Source organism: Gopherus flavomarginatus, chromosome 2, assembly GCF_025201925.1.
Source record: "Gopherus flavomarginatus isolate rGopFla2 chromosome 2, rGopFla2.mat.asm, whole genome shotgun sequence".
Lineage (NCBI taxonomy): Eukaryota > Metazoa > Chordata > Testudines > Testudinidae > Gopherus > Gopherus flavomarginatus.
This window is the reverse complement of record NC_066618.1, coordinates 114,660,105-114,681,111: the sequence shown is the minus strand read 5'-3', so window position 1 is coordinate 114,681,111 and position 21,007 is coordinate 114,660,105. Positions and strand designations below refer to the sequence as shown.

At 39.7% G+C, this 21,007-nt stretch overlaps 1 protein-coding gene across 3 annotated transcripts in view; it reads left to right on the top strand.

Moving 5' to 3' along the window:
- Positions 1 to 21,007, top strand: part of PTPN3 (protein tyrosine phosphatase non-receptor type 3) — a 330,496-nt gene that overhangs the window by 108,745 nt on the left and 200,744 nt on the right. For all 3 annotated transcript variants that reach the window (XM_050937681.1, XM_050937682.1, XM_050937680.1), the window contains exon 2: positions 19,401 to 19,555. In XM_050937681.1, the coding sequence (XP_050793638.1) occupies positions 19,418 to 19,555 (138 nt within the window). In that variant the 5' untranslated portion in view covers positions 19,401 to 19,417. The remainder of the gene's footprint in view (positions 1 to 19,400; positions 19,556 to 21,007) is intronic.

Genomic DNA, 21,007 nt, shown 5'->3' with positions numbered 1-21,007 from the left:
TTACTTTATCCACTGCTAAAGTGTAGCCATTCAGGGATGAAATGTGCTTATCAGTTGGTAAATTTTAGCTTCTTGTAAAGGAGAAGGAGAAATGTATCCTTTCGGTTGAGATGGAATTTCCATTTTTCATTAATGCAGAGTTAACACTGAATGGTCTTAAGGCCTTGACATTGAAGAGGGGTGTGGGCTCCGGGGTGGCAGCGGCACGCAGCGGGGCTAAGAAAGCTCCCTGCTTGCCCTGGCCCCGTGCCGCACCTCCTGGAAGCAGCTGGCACCACGTCGCTGTGGTCCCTGGGGGAGGCAGGGTCAGATGGCTCTGCCACTGCCTTCGCCTGCGGGCACCTTCCCCAAAGCTCCCATTGTCCATGCTTCCCCATTCCTGGCCAATGGGGCTGCAGGAACATCGTGCTGGCCACTTCTGGGAGCGGCGCGGGGCCCGTGGTGCCATGGAGGTGGCAATCCCATGGGCTGGATCCAAAGCCCTGACGGACTGGATCCAGCCCATGGGCTGTAGTTTGCCCACGCCTGTTGTAGATAGAGGTTAACTGTTTTATTCTTTACTGCTTCCCTGAGTAGCAGGACACAAAACAGCTGTACTAATAAAAATAATGAAGCATTTATTAGCCCTCAGCTGACCTTAAATTTTATTTGAGGTAGTTTTGACGTGAAAGAGTAGTGAAATATTAAAACTGGTTGTTTTGATATAGTACAGCCTAAAACTATTTTTAAATCAGTAGACTTTAATTTGCATCCATTGCCATCCAAGTCAGTGGACAGCATAGGTTAGTGAGAAATGTGACGCATGACTTTATTTCACTTTCTGTTGGAAGACCTTTTGTAACTGATTAACTGTAAGTGGAGCAACAGGTAGCTTGCAGGTGCCTCCGAAGAAGTGAAAGTTTTTTTCATATCATGCTACTCACTACAGTAATGTATTCGGGACATACTGCTTGTCAGTTGATTTTGTTCCTGTTTTCAGTGTCTTTATGGCCCTTTATAAACTTGGTGAAAAAGATGAAGAAATGTTCAGTGTTTGAGATGTGTTGATTGATCTTTGTGGTTTTTGTTGATTTTGTTGTTGACTTTATTGTTCTTAGGGAGTTGTGTGTAATCTGGCACAGTGGAGCATGAAGGAAGAGATTCAGAGTAGTGAGTAGTAATAGCTAACTGCTGATCTGGGAAATAGGTTTCAAAAGACTTTTCTTCTGTAAAATTCTTGCACAGAACTAGTGATTACCATTTTTATGTATTTTCCATATTTGATTTTTTTAGGTGTTATTGCTTATTACTAGTAGTGGTTGAAATAACAAGAATTGTGAGTTTCCAAAACACTGGCTTACAGCATGAATGGTTTCTGACAGGATGGAATATGAGTTTTCTTGTTTTTTTTTTTTTAATGCCTCCCTCCCCTGTTTTGGCATTCATCACTATATATAAAAATATGTTATTTCAAAGTGTGTAACAAAATCACCCCTCAAAGTAAATGTAATGTATATATTGTGCTTTTACATTATTATGATCATTAGTTTTCTCTATTTGTTCTTTCTCTCCCCAGCTAAAACTATAAGTAATACTGATAATTAAATTTTCATTTAATTAGCATGAACTTAATTGTTAATAAAGTTAATGTAATACAAATTATCAAAGGCTTTGTTTTCATACTTTACAGAGCAGTTTTCAGGTAACCTAGATTTCATTGCCCCTCTTTTGTTATTTTTTATTAGTTGGATGAAAGTTTACACTAGTGCTGAGTAGTTTCCAAAAATGTTAGCGCTTTGTGTCTTAAGTATATTAATAAAGTTCAATAGAGCATGCTTGTTTCTTGGTACTTGGAAACCCTATATTTCATTATGTGTAATTTAAAGGAATGTATGGGGAGAAATTATTGAGTAATTATGTAATTAAATTATGTAAGGTTAGAGAAGTAGCTGAATAGCCTTCATAATCTTCTTGTATGGTTTTCCCTAGTAGCAGGTACTGGTCAGGTTTAAAATACAATACGAAACAGCTGAATAGCCTTCATAATCATCTTGTATGGTTTTTACTGGTAGCAAGTACTAGTCAGGATTGAAATACAATACCTGTGTACCCCTTTTAAAAAAATTGCTTTGAAACAATGTATGTAAGATATGCTGGTTAAGACCTCTAGCTTTCAAGCTGCCATTTAACTTGCTTGTTTTTTTTTTCTTGCTCTTCCAGTTCTCAGTGCTGATAACTTAAAATTTTATCCAACTAAGGGTGATAAACTTCTTGATATTGATCTGCAGTTTCCTACTGCAGTTCATACAAAACAGACATCAGTAGGAAATAGAGGATGCATTGTTTTAAGAGAGTAATCAGAGTAGCGATTTTGTTACTTTTTGATCTGTGGTTGTCAGATGTGTTTGTTTTTAACCATGGCTTTGTTTAAAGTTGAAGTGGGCTATAAAGGAAGCCATAAAGTTCCTGAATTCTTCAGTTCACACAGTACAGGAAACAGGGCAACCAGCCATCATTATATTGAATATTGTTTTAAGATGTGATTGTTAAAATAATTGTTCAAAATAAATAACAAATCATATAGATTGATTTAAAAAAAAAGGGTAGAAAAACTGTAGTGCTCCTTCCCCTTCCAGAAAAAAAAAAAAAAAAAGTAAGTGAAATATGTGAGGCTCCATATTTCACTTTCATTTTGAGCCTTTTTTAGCTTACAGCAGTGTTTCCCAAGCTTGGGACGCTGCTTGTGTAGGGAAAGCCCCTGGTGGGCCGGACCGGTTTGTTTACCTGCCACATCTGCAGATCCGGCTGATCGCGGCTCCCACTGGCTGCGATTTGCTGCTCCAGGCCAATGGGAGCTGCTGGAAGCGGCGGCCAGTACATCCCTCTGCCTGCGTCGCTTCCAGCAGCTCCCATTGGCCTGGAGCAGCGAACCATGGCCAGTGGGAGCCGCGATCAACCAGACCTGCGGACGCGGCAGGTGAACAAACTGGCCCGGCCCGCCAGGGGCTTTCTCTAAACAAGCAGCGTCCCAAGCTTGGGAAACACTGGCTTACAGTATTTGAGTTGCCTGGAAAGAGAAGCACTATAGGTTTGTTCTTAAATGTATTTTTATTTCTATATTCTGTGGTTCTGTTCTATACTATGAGGAATTCAAATAGCTTAAGTTGTCCAGTACCAGTAATGTGATTCTCCCCCTCGCCCCCCATTCTTGTCTAGTCCTCGGAAATTGAAGTAGACATTACTGTAGTCTTCCCTTGGATTTTTATTCTTTGTCCTATATACTTCATTATCTCATTTTCTCAATTGATTTTTGAAAATACTTTGAAATGTAGTACCATCCTTCCATCTCCAATTCCCATTTTTTTCTCTACATAATAAACATTATTGGTAGAGCTGGCAGTGAAGCCTGTCGTTAAGATTTCCTAACCCTTTCCATTATTAGCACTTGCTAACACAAGACTAACAATATAAATGTTTCTCAGATAATGATTACAGGGGAAAAGTACTGAACTTTCTTTCCAGGCAAAATGAACTACTATAATTAGAACAGACATGAGTTAAGATACTTGTGGCATAGTAAGTATAATTGGAGTTTGGCAGAATGAGTCTTACAATTGAAACGTTAATATTACAAAAGCATTTTTAAAAAATCTTAACATTGCCAAGTTAATAACTAACTAACTCATTTAACTCTTTTCATCTATAGATCTCAAAGCTCTTCACAAAGGAGGTCAGTGTCATTATTCCTGTTTTACAGGTAGGGAAACTGAGATGCACAGAGAGGAAGTGATTTTCCCAAGGTCACGCAGCAGACCAGTGACAGAACTGAGAATAGAACTCAGTTATCGTCCCATTCCAAAGCCCTATTAGGCCACAGTGCCTAAGTAAGCACTCCAAAGTTAAAAAATGCCAGAATTCCTTTGCAGTATTAATTCCACACCACCACCCCCACCCCTTGTGGAAATACATTGTGATACAGTCTTTAAATGATTATATATATATATTTTTTCCCTACATCAGAAGTTCAGCCTTTTTTCTTTCTGAGTCCCCCTCCCCCCAAACATCCTATTAAAAACTCCACAGCCCACCTTTGCCACAATAACTGCTTTTCTGTATATAAAAGCCAGGGCCAGCATTAGAAGGTAGCAAGCAGGGCAGTTGCCTGGGGCCCCATTCCTCAGGGGCCACCATGAAGCTACATTGCTCAGGCTTCAGCTTCTGCCCCGGATGGCGGGGCTCAGGAATCTGGGCTTCGGCTTTCTGCCCTGGGCACCAGCGAGTCTAATGCTGGCCCTGCTTGGAGGCCCCCCTGAAACCTGCTTGAGGCCCCTAAGGACCTCTTGTTGAGATTGAGAACGATTGATCTAGTCCAGTGGTGCTCAGCCATGGATCCAGGGCCCACTGAGGGGCCATGAGCAGGTTTCAAGGGGTCTGCCAAAATAAGCCAGAGAGCAGGGCCAGTGTTAGACTCACTAAGGCCCGGGGCTGAAGCCCGAGACCCACTGCTCTAGGCTGAAGCCGAAGCCCGAGCAACTTAACTTGGGGCCTCGGGCAATTGTCTTGCCTGCTACCCCATAATGCCAGCCCTGGCTTTTAATCCACTGGATATGCAGAAAAAGAGGTATTGTGGCACAGGCAGTCCGTGGAGTTTTTATACCGTGTGTGTGGGAGGCACTCAGAAAGAAAAAGGTTCAGAATCTCTGCCTGTAGGGAAAAATTATATATAATCATTTAAAGACTGTATCACAATGTATATGCACAAGGGGTGGTGGTGGTGGTGGTGGTGGTGTGGAATTAATACTGCACAGGAATTCTGGCATTTTCTAACTTTGGAGTTCTTAACTAGGCACCATGGCCTAATAGGGCATTGGAGTGGGACGATAATTGAGTTCTATTCCCAGTTCTGTCACTGGTCTGCTGGGTGACTTTGGGAAAATCGCTTCTCCCTGCCAAGACCCAGGATTTGTTGTGGTTAAACAATCTATTCTACACAAGCTGCAAATAACATTCCCATTTGCAGCGTAGACGTTGCCTAAGATTTTGATTTTTTTTCTCTCTCCCCTTACTCCATGCATCTTTGCCATTCAGTTGTTAATTTGAACTCAGCACTCAGTAAAATGGTAAAGTTTCCCTTAAATCACATTTGCAATACAAGTTTAGCACTGGAAGGCTTGAACGCAATATGGAGGATACCTTGAAATGAAGTGCAGATTAAGACTTGCAAGCAAGTTGTAATATCTGATATTGTTATATGCAGTTTGAGCAGGTCAGCTGTGGTTTTGGTGGGTGGTGTTTTTGCCCTCTAGACTTGAGGCTTAAAGCTTGGTTTTCTCTTCAGACAAATGATTACTGCAAAGTACACATGTTCTTGATTTCAAGACCTGGGAAAAGCAATGATATGATTTTGCAGCTTATTTTACTTTTGCTTTTTAGTACAAGATAAATAATGCTCTCGTAAATATAAGGTTCACGCTATACAATTTTATAGAAGTTAGCGTAGGGAAGCATATTTGTTAAAATGACTTCTTAGAGGTGCTCTGAGTGTCTACAAAATTATATGTACCAAAAAGCATCTGTATTTAAATGTATATTTAAATCTAGTCTTGTTAAAGGTATAATCATTGTTAAAGTCTACTTTGAGGCCCAATTTATGAATGAACTTCAGCATAATAAAATGTTAGAAAAAAAGGAGTATAATTAATTTTCATTGAACATTGTGGAAAGATGGGAAGAAGACTAACAAAAATCTGTTTCATTGGCTTTACTAAATATTTTGGCTGATAGTTGTTTTTTTTTATTTTTGAAGTGTAGTATTTTGGTGATTGTGGAAGTGGTTGAACCCCTACCCTAGATCCTGTACTTTACAGTGAACCATGGTTATCCTAAGATCCTTATATTGTGATTACTCATAATTTATATGACAAGACAAACAATTGCCATATGTTTAAATATTTCACCTGGCTTTGGCAATTGGAACCAAATATGAGTGCTAAATCTGAATTTCTTACATTAGTCTTAAAGGCTTATTTCAAGAAATGTGAATGTTTTTGTTGTATTGGCAAAATTATGTTCCTTCATAGGAATGGTGATTGAAATATTTTTAGCTACAATTTTGAAGTAATAGAAACTTCCATCGTTATCCTCATTTAAGCAAATGGATACTTGAAGCAACAAATCTTCTATTCTTTAAACTGCAGTTTGGGTATGTCTGCTGCAGGTTCTTTCATGTTCTGTTAATCCAGTATGTGATATATAGAATCCCTGTAATTAAATCTTTAATTTAATGTATTGATATATTTGTGACCAGTGCTTAATTTGTTCAAGGGCTTGCCAGGGCTGCGGCCTGGCACCTCTAGGCTAGACAGTTTACATCCACAGCACCTCTGCACTTGCTGTATCAGTTATGAATGTAAAAACATTGCTTGAGCCCTGGCATCCCTTTCATTACTGTTTGTGACCTGTTGATTTGCTTGAAGAATTGAATTCCACAAAAACTTACGTTTCTGGTGTCTAAGCAAGCAGCAATAGATTTTAAGGTAAATACTGATTGGATTGCCTGCTGTGTTTATCATAAAAAAGTTTTTAGGGAATATGATGCCAGTGGGTAAGCAACAAATTTTGGGTAGTATGTGACAAAATGGTTTTGCTATACAATTTCAGACTTGGATTTTATATAATTAGTGGACAGACTTCCAGTCTGCAATTTAGGGTTGAAGGTGAAATGAAGAGGGACATGTTAATACTTCCTTACAGGAACCAGATTTGATCTCCATTTTCATAGGTGCTTATTTAACAAGCTTGGTCAAATTAGTCTTCTATTGTCTGGTTCTGTCTGGAAAAATATTTTTCCCATAAAAGTGTGTCACTGGTAGCTATGGCTCTTGATATATGTGAGTAATGCCTAATAACTAGGGATGAGAACAGTTTAAGGGGCTTAAGGTGACAACCTGATGAACCAGAATTTTTTAAAGTATATAATGCATAGCTCTTGATCAATAAATGTGAGCAATGTGGTGTTCCACTAAATTATATTTGAAAAACAAGATTGTTGCTTTCAGTTACCCTAGGAAATGTAGGGTAGTGGTGGTCGGAGCCTCTCTTCTGAGGCGCCCGGAGTTGCCCATCTGTTGCCCTGACATTTCATCTCCGGAGGTATGCTGCCTGCCAAGGGCCCATATCTGAGACGTTATGGAGGCGCTGTCGAGGATTATTCAGCCCTCTGACTACTACCCCATGCTACTCATCCACATGGGCACAAATGATACTGCGAGGTGTGACACTGAGCAGATCAAGAGTGACTACAGGGTTCTGGGAGTGCAGGTGAAGGAGTTTGGAGTGCAGGTGGTATTCTCTTCAATACTTCCTGTCAAAGGTAGGGGCCCGGGCAGAGACAGGTGCATTGTGGAGGTGAATGCCTGGCTGTGAAGATGGTGTCGCCAGGCGGGCTTTGGCTTCCTTGACCGTGGGATGCTATTCCAGGAAGGACTGCTAGGCAGAGATGGTGTTCACCTTTTCAGGAGGGGGAAGACCCTATTTGGATACAGACTGGCTAACCTAGTGAGGAGGGCTTTAAACTAGGTTCAACGGGGACAGGTGAGCAAAGCCCACAGGTAAGTGTAGAACATGGGGACCTGGAAGATGGGTCGGAAATAGGAGGGAGCGTGGGCTAAAATGGCAGAGAGAAAGGAGGGTCAGGGCAAAACTGAGAGGCAAGATCAAATCCGTATCTTAGATGCCTATATACAAATGCGAGAAGTATGGGTAATAAGCAAGAAGAACTGGAAGTGCTAGTAAATAAATACAACTATGACATTGTCGGCATTACCGAAACTTGGTGGGATAATACACGTGATTGGAATGTTGGTATGGATGGGTACAGCTTGCTCAGGAAGGATAGACGAGGGAAAAAGGAAGGAGATGTTGCCTTATATATTAAAAATGTACACACTTGGACTGAGATGGAAGTGGACATAGGAGGCGGACGTGTTGAGAGTCTCTGGGTTAGGCTAAAAGGGGTAAAAAACAAGGGTGATGTCATGCTAGGAGTCTACTACAGGCCACCTAACCAGCTGGAAGAGGTTGATGAGGCTTTTTTTAAACAATTAACAAAATCATCCAAAGCCCAAGATTTGGTGGTGATGGGAGACTTCAACTATCCAGATATATGTTGGGAAAATAACACTGCGGGGCACAGACTATCCAATAAGTTCTTGGACTGCATTGTAGACAACTTTTTATTTCAGAAGGTTGAAAAAGCTACTGGGGGGAAGCTGTTCTAGATTTGATTTTAACAAATAGGGAGGAACTTGTTGAGAATTTGAAAGTGGAAGGCAGAGTGGGTGAAAGCGATCATGAAATCATAGAGTTCACAATTCTAAGGAAGGGTAGAAGGGAGTACAGCAAAATAGAGACAATGGATTTCAGAAAGGCGGATTTTGGTAAGCTCAGAGAGCTGATAGGTAAGGTCCCATGGGAATCAAGACTGAGGGGAAAAACAACAGAGGAGAGTGGGCAGTTTTTCAAAGGGACACTATTAAGGGCCCAAAAGCAAGCTATTCCGCTGGGTAGGAAAGATAGAAAATGTGGCAAAAGACCAGCTTGGCTTAACCATGAGATCTTGCATGATCTGAAAAATAAAAAGGAGTCATATAAAAAATGGAAACTAGGACAAATTACAAAGGATGAATATAGGCAAACAACACAGGAATGCAGGGGCAAGATTAGAAAGGCAAAGGCACAAAATGAGCTCAAACTCGCTACAGGAATAAAGGGAAACAAGAAGACTTTTTAATCAATACATTAGAAGCAAGAGGAAGACTAAGGACAGGGTAGGCCCCACTGCACAGTGAGGAGTGAGAAACAGTAACAGGAAACTTGGAAATGGCAGAGATGCTTAATGACTTCTTTGTTTCGGTCTTCACTGGTCTGAAGGAATGCCTAACATTGTGAATGCTAATGAGAAGGGGGTAGGTTTAGAAGATAAAATAAAAAAGGAACAAGTTAAAAATCACTTAGAAAAGTTAGATGCTTGCAAGTCACGAGGGCCTGATGAAATGCATCCTAGAATACTCAAGGAACTAATAGAGAAGATACCTGAACCTCCAGCTATTATCTTTGGAAAATCATGAGAGACCGGAGGGATTCCAGAAAACTGGAAAAGGGCAAATATGGTGCCCATCTATAAAAAAGGAAATAAAAACAACCCAGGAAACTACAGACCAGTTAGTTTAACTTCTGTGCTGGGGAAGATAATGGAGCAAGTAATTAAGGGAATCATCTGTAAACACTTGAAAGTGGTAAAGTGATAGGGAATAGTCAGCATCGATTTGTAAAGAACAAGTCATGTGAAACCAATCTGATAGCTTTCTTTGACAGGATAACGAGTCTTATGGATAAGGGAGAAGGAGTGGATGTGGTATACCTAGATCAGGGATCGGTAACCTTTCAGAAGTGGTGTGCCGAGTCTTCATTTATTCACTCTAATTTAAGGTTTTGCGTGCCAGTAATACATTTTAACGTTTTTAGAAGGTCTCTTTCTCTAAGTCTATAATATATAACTAAACTATTGTTATATGTAAAGTAAATAAGGTTTTTAAAATGTTTAAGAAGTTTAATTTAAAATTAAATTTCAAATGCTTGGAAGGAGCACTGTGAATGTGATAGACAGAACCAGATAGTATTTCCTTATCCTATTAGGGTTTACCTTATTGGACTACGAATCCCAGGGGCTGCGGAGAAGTGAGGAAGAGGGGTTAAGCACCCCAGTGGCGCCGCTCCTAGTTCGCCGCAGCCGTCCGGAGTCCAATGTCCGAGCTAGGAGAGTGCCATCTGGGTCGTCAGAAACTGTTACCAAAATATCGGGTTTGCCTAGCTGAGAGCCAATTAACAGCCTGACAGGGATAAGGAAAAATGCTTTATTTTGCAGAAAAAGGAGAGCCTGTACCTTGGTACAAAAGACTCTGTCTTACACAAATTTTACAAACCTTTTATACACATTCAGACAAAGACCCTTGTGTGTTAATACTTGATTGGTAAGTGTAAAATCTCATGTTCCCCTTATCTGGGTAGTACTGACTGGTTTGGAGCAGGATTTTCCTGCTTTGAGGCAGAGGAAAAGAGATAGTGAAAAAGTTTAGGCTACTGTGTCCATGAGCAGTACTCACCCCCCCCCCCCCACCTACTGGCCGCTTGTAATCTATTAAGGGGGGTTAGCCAACTTTCACATTAATGGTTCCCAATCCTGCTGGAAAACTGTAACAAGTGGGGTTTTCAGGGGTCTGTTTTGGGAGGGGCTCTGTTCATGTCTTGATCAACGACTTCAACATTGGCATAGAAAGTATGCTTATTAAGTTTGCAGATGATACCAAACTGGGAGGGATTGCAATTGCTTTGGAGGACAGGGTCCTAATTCAAAATGATTGGACAAATTGGAGAAATGGTCTGAGGTAAACAGGATGAAGTTTAATAAAGACAAATGCAAAGTGCTCCACTTAGGAAGGAACAATCAGTTTTCACACATACAGAATGGGAAGAGACTGTCTAGGAAGGAGTATGGCAGAAAGAGATCTACAGGTTATAGTGGACCACAAGCTAAATTTGAGTCAACAGTGTGATGCTGTTGCAAAAAAAGCAAACATGATTCTGGGATGCATAAACAGGTGTGTTGTGAGCAAGACATGAGAAGTCATTCTTCCGCTCTACTCTGTGCTGATTAGGCCTCAACTGGAGTATTGTGTCCAGTTCTGGGCACACATTTCAAGAAAGATGTGGAGAAACTGGAGAGATTCCAGAGAAGAGCAACAAGAATGATTAAAGGTCTAGGGAACATGACCTACGAAGGAAGGCTGAAAGAATTGGGTTTGTTTAGTTTGGAAAAGAGAAGATTGAGAGGGGACATGATAGCAGTTTTCAGGTATCTAAAAGGGTGTCATCAGGAGGAGGGAGAAAACTTGTTCACCTTAGCCTCTAATGATAGGACAAGAAGCAATGGGCTTAAACTGCAGCAAGGGAGGTTTAGGTTGGACATTAAGAGAAAGTTCCTAACTGTCAGGGTGGTTTAAACACTGGAATAAATTGCCTAGGGATGTTGTGGAATCTCCATCTCTGGAGATATTAAAGAATAGGTTAGATAAATGTCTATCAGGGATGGTCTAGACAGTATTGGTCCTGCCATGAGGGCAGGGGACTGGACTCGATGACCTCTCGAGGTCCCTTCCAGTCCTAGAATCTATGAATCTATTAATTGATCTTGGTTTCTGTTTCCATTTTATTTTTCAAATGTAATAAGAAGTGCTCTGAAGTTACCTGTCTTGAAGCTGGATGAAACTCCAGTTGTCATCAGTTCTGACATTGCTATGGAACTTTTTAGCTTTACTCCATATTTCAGTAGGCCAGTGTGAAAACTTGACCTGAGGCCTCTTTCTGATTCCGGCAGTAGAAACCTCAAAGGTATGCTTATTTGCATTAAAGTGCAAAGGGGATATTTAGCTAGTTGTAGAACTTGAAAATAAACGTTCCGATTCCTCTAATTTGGAGTAGAGTGAAGGATACTATCTGTAATAGTCTAACATGCAGTTATAATTTATGGAGGAGTGAGGCAAAGAAAACTGCTTGCATAATAAAATAAATCTGTTTAGCTTATTCCAGAAGGATGTAAAAATAAAAGTATTCTAAAGGCAGAAAAATATTTTCAAAAGAGCTGTTTCAGAGGAGGAAAGGGGGAAAGAGAAGAACTTGCAGGGAAAGAAAAAACTAACAACTTAAAATTAATAAAAGGAAATGCTTTGTTTACATTATGCCATTAGCATTTGGAACTCATTGACAGGCGGTATTATTGATTCCAAGAATTTAGGATTAAAAAATAACCACTCTTAAATGGATAATGAGCACGTGTACTGTTATATTAGATAAGATAAAGAATATAAACTTTCATGCTTTAAAGCATAACACAAGCTCAGAAGAGGTTAAGAAGAAACTTTCCCAGTGGACTGTTATTTTATAACTGTCAACGCCAGCATTCTTGCACCTTTTTGTCAACCATCTGGTGGTGTATCCAAGATACTGGATTGGAGGAATTGTTGCTCTAATCCATTATGGCATTTCAATAACTGAGCCCTACTTTTATAAAAATCAATTTCATATTGTGTACAGCCCTGTTCTGATCATTGTAAACACATTTTATGTGGAAAGATGAGGGAATCCTCCAGAGATGGTGAAATGTCCCTCAGTAATCTGTCAGAGGGAAAGAGATAAGTGTGGAAGAATCTGGATATTTTATCCATGTATATAGAATAGATCCCACAGAACTAATTTGGCTGGTACATAAGACTGTGTGTGGTTATAGACTTCAAGGATTTTGAATTTTTTGGGTCATGAGCGCGGTGCAGATTGGTTGTTATTTATATCACTTGTGCTGAATTTCCCAGTTTTATTATTTGGAGCATTCAGCATAAAACCAAAGCATATCTAACAGATATAAACATAAAGTGTTAGGCAGAATATAAATTTATCTATCTTAACTATAAGCATCTCCCAAAAATTTACATTATACACATAATGGCAAAATAGGGCAGCCAAACAGGTATCACCTGTAATTGCTAGGGACCTTCTATAAATACTTTAAGAATTGTGACTAATGGGTTTGTGGCATAGAAAAAGTGCGTTCTGATTCATTTGAGGAGACACCTGAAAGTTCAGTGATCATAAGAGACATTATACATTCTCTTTGGCATTTAGAATTCTAGCAATATTATGGAAAATTTAGTAGTGGCATTTCACTGTCATCCTACACAAAAGGAATGTCAGTTCTAATGCCATCTCTGGCAAACTTTCTTTAGTGGCAAGGTTCAGTAGGAATTTCGCCTCAGGTTCGGAGAGTGAGCTACAAATTACTGTGGGTGGTAGAAGGATTTTGAGGAAGTTGGAAACCATTTAGGAGAGGAGATGTAGAGCTATAACTAGCAGAATCCTCAGGAGCTATGTTCTGATAAGGCAGACCTGTCTAGCAAACTTGCCTGAAGTATTGCTTAGAGTCGCCAGATAATCTGTTAAACACACTGAGACAGAGAGCAACAAAGAGTCCTGTGGCACCTTATAGACTAACAGAAGTATTGGAGCATAAGCTTTTGTGGGTGAATACGCACTTTGTCAGACACGTGGTGGAAATTTCCAGAGGCAGGTATAAATATGCAGGCAAGAATCAGTCTAGAGATAACTAGGTTAGTTAAGTGAGGGAGGATGAGGCCCTCTTCTAGCAGTTGAGGTGTGAACACCAAGGGAGGAGAAATTGCATTTGTAGTTGGCTAGCCATTCAGTCCTTGTTTAATCCTGAGCTGATGGTGTCAAATTTGCAAATGAACTGAAGTTCAACAGTTTCTCTTTGGAGTCTGGTCCTGAAGTTTTTCTGCTGCAGGATGGCTACCTTTAAATCTGCTATTGTCTGTCCAGAGAATTTGACGTGTTCTCCTACAGGTTTTTGTATGTTGCCATTCCTAATATCTGACTTGTGTCCATTTATCCTTGTGCGTAGGGATTGTCCAGATTGGCCGATGTACATAGCAGAAGGGCATTGCTGGCACATGATGGCGTACATTACATTGGTGGACATGCAAGTGAATGAACCGATGATATTGTGGCTGATATTGTTAGGTCCTGTGATGGTGTCGCTGGTGTAAATATGTGGGCAGAGTTGGCATCGAGGTTTGTTGCATGGATTGGTTACTGAGTTAATTACTGTAGTGCGGTATATGGTTGCTGGTGAGAATATGCTTAAGGTTGGTGGGTTGTCTGTGGGCGAGGACTGGCCTGCCTCCCAAGACCTGTGAAAGCAAGGGATCATTCATTGTCCAGGATGGATTGTAGATCCCTGATGATGCGTTGGAGGGGTTTTAGCTGGGAACTGTATGTGATGGCCAGTGGAGTTCTGTTAGTTTCTTTCTTGGGCTTGTCTTGCAGTAAGAGGCTTCTGGGTACACGTCTGGCTCTGTTGATTTGTCTCCTTATTTCCTCTTGTGGGTATCATAGTTTTGAGAATGCTTGGTGAAGATCTTGTAGGTGTTGGTCTCTGTCTGAGGGGTTGGAGCAAATGCGGTTATACCTCAGTGCTTGGCTGTAGATGATGGATTGTGTGGCGTGTCCGGGATGGAAGCTGGAGGCATGAAGGTAGGCATAGCGGTCAGTGGGTTTTCGGTATAGAGTAGTGTTAATGTGACCGACAGTTGTACCGTGGTGTCTAGGAAGTGGACCTCTCGTGTAGATCGGTCCAGGCTGAGGTTGATGGTGGGGTGGAAGCTTTTGAAATCTTGGTGGAATTCTTCCAGTGTCTCCTTCTCATGGGTCCAGATGATGATGTAGTCAGTGTAGCATAGATAGAGAAGGGGTGTCAGTGGACAAGAGTTGAGGAAGCATTGTTCCAGGTCAGCCATAAAAATGTTGGCATATTGTGGGGCCATGCGGGTCCCCATAGTGGTGCCACTGGTCTGGAGGTATATATTGTCACCAAATTTGAAATAATTGTGCGTGAGGATAACGTCACAGAGCTCAGCAGCCAGTTGTGTGTGGCATCATCAGGGATACTGTTCCTGACAGCTTGTGTTCCATCTGTGTGTGGGATGTTTGGGTAGAGAGCCTCCACATCCATGGTGGCTAGGATGGTGTTTTCTGGAAGATCACCAGTGCATTGTAGTTTTCTCAGGAAATCAGTGGTGTGGTGAGATAACTGGGAATGCTGGTGGCATAGGGTCTGAGCAGAGAGTCCACATATCCAGACAGTCCTTCAGTGAGAGTGCCAATTCCAGAGATAAGTCCAGGATTTCGAGGTTTGTAGATCTTCGGTAGTAGATGGAATAACCTGGCTGAGGCTCTAAGGGTATGTTGATTTGTTCCTGTGTTAGTGCAGGGAGTGTTCTGAGTAGATGGTGCAGTTTCTTAGTATATTTCTCAGTGGGATCTGAAGAAAGTGACTTGTAGAATTTGGTGTTGGAGAGTTGTCTGGCAGCCTCCTTTTGGTAGTCAGAGCTGTTCATGATGACAACAGCACCTCCTTATCAGCCTCTTTGATTGTGATGTCAGGGTTCTTTCTGAGGCTGTGGATGGCATTGCATTCTGCACGACTTAGGTTATGAGGCAAGCAATATTGTTTTTCCATTGTCGGCGGAAGCATTCTATATATAGGTCCAGACTGTCGTTTTGACCCTCAGGAGGGGTCCATGTGGAGTTCTTCTTGTGTTGTTGGTGGTGAGGGTGGGGCATCTGTGTATCAGTGTGCTGTTCAGTGTTATCTTGAAAGTATTCTTTGAGTCGGAGATGGCGAAAGTAGGCTTCCAGGTCACCGCAGAACTGTATCATGTTCATGGGGGTGGTGGGGCAAAAAGAGAGTTCCCGAGTTAGGACGGACTCTTCCTGCCAGTTTGAGTGTGTAGTTGGATAAATTGATGCTATTGCTGAGTGAGTTAGGGGTACCACTGTTGTGGTTCCATGTGGCAGGTAGTATTTTAGACAGCTTACAGTCCTTTTTCCTTTGTAGAAAGGTGAAGTGAGTAATGTAGATCTCCTGTCTTATTTTAGTAAAGTCCATTTATGTGGAAGGTTGGTTATTTATGAAAGTCTCCAGGGAGGAGAGCTCTTTTTTGAGGTTTTCCTGTTTGCTGTATAAGATGCTGATCAGGTGGTTCCTCAGTTTCTTTGGTAGTGTATGGCATAATCTCTCACTGTGGTCTGTGCAGTATGTAGATAGCAATGGATTTTTCACCTTCAGTCCATTTCGTATGACATCCATCCATTTGCTTTTGGAAAGGAAGATATCATCTGTCTGTACTTGTGCAAGTTTCTTCATGAGGTTGATGGTTTTCCACTCCATACGACTAAATGCAGTGCCTTGCATGGTGTCAAGTATCTAAGGAGTAGTTCTGTGGAACTGTATAGACTAACAGAAGTATTGGAGCATAAGCTTTCTATAAGGTGCCACAGGACTCTGTTGCTTTTTACAGATCCAGACTAACACAGCTACCCCTCAGATACTGAGATAGAGAGGATTTCATTGTGAAATTAAAATGGGATTATTCATGCTACTGTGTACAGTTTAGTTCTCTAAAGAATTTGTGATTATTTTGTCATAGTTATATGTTATAAAACAGTTCATTCTATAATAAATGTATCATACCACTCTTGCTTTTATTTGCATGGACCTCGTGTTTTACTCTACTCTATTACCTCTATTATGGAGAGCTCAAAAAGTTAAATAACAGATGTAAATTTGACCAGATTATAAGCCTCTCTGAAAACCACATTCACATATTCTCAGTGGAGGCTTGTTTGGAGATTTTAGGTGCCAAATCCTGAGACTGTCTGCACTTAGCATCCTTCATTCCATGGCTGCTGTGGTTGCTCAGGCCTTTTTTCCCCCTCACTTACTTTTCCCAGCAGTAAGGAAAGCAGGCGTCAGAACCGAGAACAGGAGAGACTTGTGTGCTCTTTGTTCTCCCTGATGGAGCACAGGTATCCTGACTGGAAAGTATAGGGGAAGAGAGAAAGTATGAAGGGAGGAAGTGGGCATAGGATCAGAGGGGGCACAGAGATGAGTGGGGGCACATGGGCAGACGTGTCTGTAAACAGTAGGACATACTCCCCTCCAGAACATGGAATTGACCCCCAGGATTCCTTAGTCTCAAAATGCCTCTTCTGTCTCGCAAATAGCTGTGAATCACACTAGGAAAATGTGTTTCTTTCTCATCTAATGGCTGGTCTATGGAATATGATAGCCTATTACTGCTACCAGTTACTGAATTCAAGTGGAAGAGGTCAGTGCTTTGAATTTAAAGTCTCAGCCCTGTTGATGAGTTGGGGGAAGTGGGGAGGAGTATGGTTCCACATGATGGAATGTGTGTGTTCAGTTTAGTTTTTTTTCCCTTCCTTAGGGAATTTGAAAAAAAAAAAGTTAAATGAAAATTAAGATTGCAATGTCTAGAACTCAGAAATACCAGAATTAGGGTTCCCATGCAACCGTAATTCATCCCTTTATGCATTTTGGTAGTTTTAATTCCAGGATTACATACTGTTTTTTTGACAAGAGCCCTGCCTCATTCATTCCACACAATAGATGGTGCTCACTGGATGAGAAACATCTCACTTAACACACTAGTTACAAACACACTACTTATCTCTCAAAACAGCATTTTTAAAGTAAGAACTGGATCTGTAATACTTTATAGAAGTAATCTTCTATATTGCACTTAAAAATGACTATTTTTAGATGAGAAATGGCAAAGGATTTATTTTTGTATTTGTTTCACTATGATGATAAAGGAAACATTGCTCTTTAACAATGAAAATCAGCATGCTGGATAAGGATTTGAGTCTGACTAATTCATAAATGGGTCTTGATATTACAAAATATACAAAGATCAACTGTAAATTTTCTAATAAAGAATAAATATTTGAGAGCTGACATAGCATATGTTTAGATTTGGCAGAATTTGATTTTTTTTAAAATTATTTCAGGGAACAATATCAATATTTGGTTTTTTCATTTGATCAATTTAAATTTTCACAGTTGGAGGAAATTATTGGGGGGAGGGTCCAACAATGTTTAATTATGTTGAGTTAAAGTTAAAGCTTTCTAACAGTTAAAACATAAATAGTTAACATCACATGTCAAAATATACAGAGTAAATATCCTTAAATCACACTCAGTTCTCAAATAGCATTTTCCTTACATTATCTAACTGTAAATTTTTATAATCATTGATGAAAATATTTTTAATCAATTAGTGTGTGTGTATGATGAAATTGACATTTACCATTAAAAATCTAATCCTACGAAGCCCGTGTATATTTGTGTGCATGACTTTAAGGACTCAGACTTCTCTTTTGAGGGTGACATTATTGTCCTAGTGTTTTAAATATATAATATTGCGCAAAATTGGATAATTACATGGCTTTCTCTACATATTAGTTCATTATGAAATTTTGTGTCTCTTGGCCCTGCTGTGCTTTTTTCCTGTGTGCTTTGTCTTGCCTGCTTTTCTCCATATTCCTTTATGCATGTTTGTTCATTGGTGAAGTCGTAGGAAACTGGGATGCAACAGGTAATCTTTATAGAGGCTCCCACGCAGTGTTCTGTTAACTCAGCATTTCTTTGCTAAGCAATATAACAGTATAATGTGAATTAACTTTCATTTGTCTACTTGCTTTTAAGAAGTATGAAACTTCTATTAAAGTTTAAACATTGATTCCTTGGACAGATGTCTGACAATTCAACCCTCTTACAAGAATTTTAGTATAAAATTTAAAAAGTTTCTGATCTTCTAAAAAAAAAAAAAAAAAAAAAAAAAAACCAAGTTGAACCTTTGGAGGAGAATTAGGAAAAAGACAATTCTGGAATGTTTCCCAAGTGGCTAGTGAGGATTCACTTTACAAGTATTCTCATAACTAATCTCTAATAACTTTGGTAAGATTGGTGATTAACCTATACAATTATCTGGTGTGTGAGTTGACAACCAGTTTTGCAATCTGTGTTGCTAGTTGGTAAACTGATGTTATGAAGAGATTTGATGGTCTTCGCTGAAATATTTACAGATTCCCTGTATGTAACTGCTTTTTTACTCCCTCCCTTGCTGTATCATATTTATTTTTTTTAGTTTGTACAAACTATAAGATTGCCCGTTCTGGGTATCTTTTTTTGAAACCAAACCTTATTTCCATCTTGGAGGTGGGGGCAGAGTGGGGGGCGTTCTCTGTAGCTATAACATCTTGGCTTCATATTGACTGAGTCAATATTTTCAATCTTATGAAAAAATTATAATCATGTACTTTAAGAATAATCATTTGTTGCATTTCCGCAACAAAATGTTGTTTGAAAGAGTGACACAACTCTAAGCCTTCACTTAGTTTTTATTTTATTCTAAAAAATAGTTAAATGAGTAGAATGAAACTTGGATAGAGAATGTAGAGTTTCTGCAAACCATACTTCCATAATATGTATAAGGAATTATTAGAAAGAGTTTCTAAGGTCTTTTACTAAATGCTTAGAACAATCATTTTGTGTAATGTAGAGTGAGTATACATTCCTGTTTTAAAAGTAAGGTAATTACATAAGACTGGTCTGAACAACTTATACTGGTTTAACTACAGTTGGTTTAAAAATTGTGCAAGCACCTGTATGGGGACACTTTCTTTATAATTGGCTTGCATAGCTAACTTTTATTAGTTTACAACTGGCCTATATAAGGGAACTGCACAGGCTTAACTAAATTGTTTTTTAAATACATTTTAGTTAAACTAGTGTAACATTTGTGTGTAATTCAGGGCCTTGCTTTGTTGTGGGGGGGTTGTGTGTTTTGTGTGATTCTCTGAAAAGTATGGATGAAACTGTTCTCTTCAGTGTATCTTAAGGAATTTACCAAATATGCTTTTTTGTTTTACAGGTTATTCAGCAATAGTTATGAACTCCCGGTTACGAGCATTAGGTGGGAGGATAAATAATATACGAGCATCGGAACTACCAAAAGAGAAAACCCGATCAGAGATCATCTGTAATGTCCACTTTTTGGATGGCTCAGTACAAAGCTTCAAAGTGAATGTAAGTTCTGAAGACGTTTTTTCACATTGGCTTAAAACTTGAGGTTAAAATCTAAGGATCAGATCTGTGAGTTATTAGGCAAATAGTTTCTGTCTGGGATTGAAGATGTACATTTCTGTCATGGAATACTTCAAAGTCACTGGTTATGAAGTGAGTATGTAAATCTGGTGTTTCAACTGTCTTTCTAATATCAGTTGATATTAGTAGTAAACTTATTTCATGCAGAATGTATGCGGGAGATGGATCACTTGGGTGATGTGGGAACTAGATAAAGCAAAGTTTTTATTGGATGTTACCTGTTGTGAATATTCATTTGTAGGTAAATGAGTGAGGCTTCTGAATTTGATTGGGGGAGCCCATTTTTATCTGTCTTGTGGGGGTAACACTGAAGAGGGGTGTTTTAGGGAGTGTGCCTGATAAACAGGTGCAGTCATGTCAGTGCTTGCTTTCTTATAGGAGTTGGAATGACAACTTCTTTTCCTTTTTTTCTGCAATGCTCTTTCATCTTTGGAGATGCTTGGCAACTTCCCCTTTCTCCCTGCTTATACAAGTGGGAAGTAGATGATGAGAGTGAGAATTAGGAGCATGATTTAAGAGGACAGTTCACATTGTCAGGCTCCTGTACATCCGTGAGTTGATTTTGGGTAAACAGAGAGAATTTGAAACTCAACTACATTGCATTTGGAAGAAGTTTGCTATTATGAATCCTTCTGGTTTTTATTACAGCTTGATTTGAAGACTAGATTTGGCCTGGTTAAAGTAGGGATATGCTCCCAGAGAAGATAAGAAAAAATAGGTTAACATAGTCTATCCTTCATGAAAAGTGAATGTACCAATTCCAATGGCCAATTTGATTTGCAGGGAATCAGGTTTTCCCTTTTGATGGATATTAACCAATTAGCCATTTAAAAAAAAAGCATTATTAAAGAAATACTCTGAAGAGCAACAAGCTACTGGTATAAAACCCTCATTATTAAAACTGAGTTGACTTTTTCTAGAGGAAATTGCCAATTTATTGTAATAAAACAAATCGATTAAATAGCCTGGTCAGCTGTGTCCTGTTAAAATTTACTTTTACAACTTCTTGTCAGAGGTAATAAACATTAAATGGCCTGTTACTGTGGCTGAAAGAATTGCTTTTCTTTACCAGTGTCCTACCCAAATACCCAAAGAACAGAACTCCGTGGTGATGTGGGACTTCAACTACCCAGGCATCTGTTGGGAAAATGATACAGCAGGGCACAGATTATCCACAAATTTTTGGAATGCATTGGAGATAATTTTTTACTACAGATGGTGTAGAGAGTGATTAGGAAGGGGAAAGACTCTTCTTCCTATTAGTCAGAATCAACTCAAGGATCTGATTGAGAATTTGAAGGTGGAAGGCAGCTTGGGTGAAAGTGATCCTGAAATAATAGCACTTATAGTTTTAAGGAATGGCAGGAGGAAAAA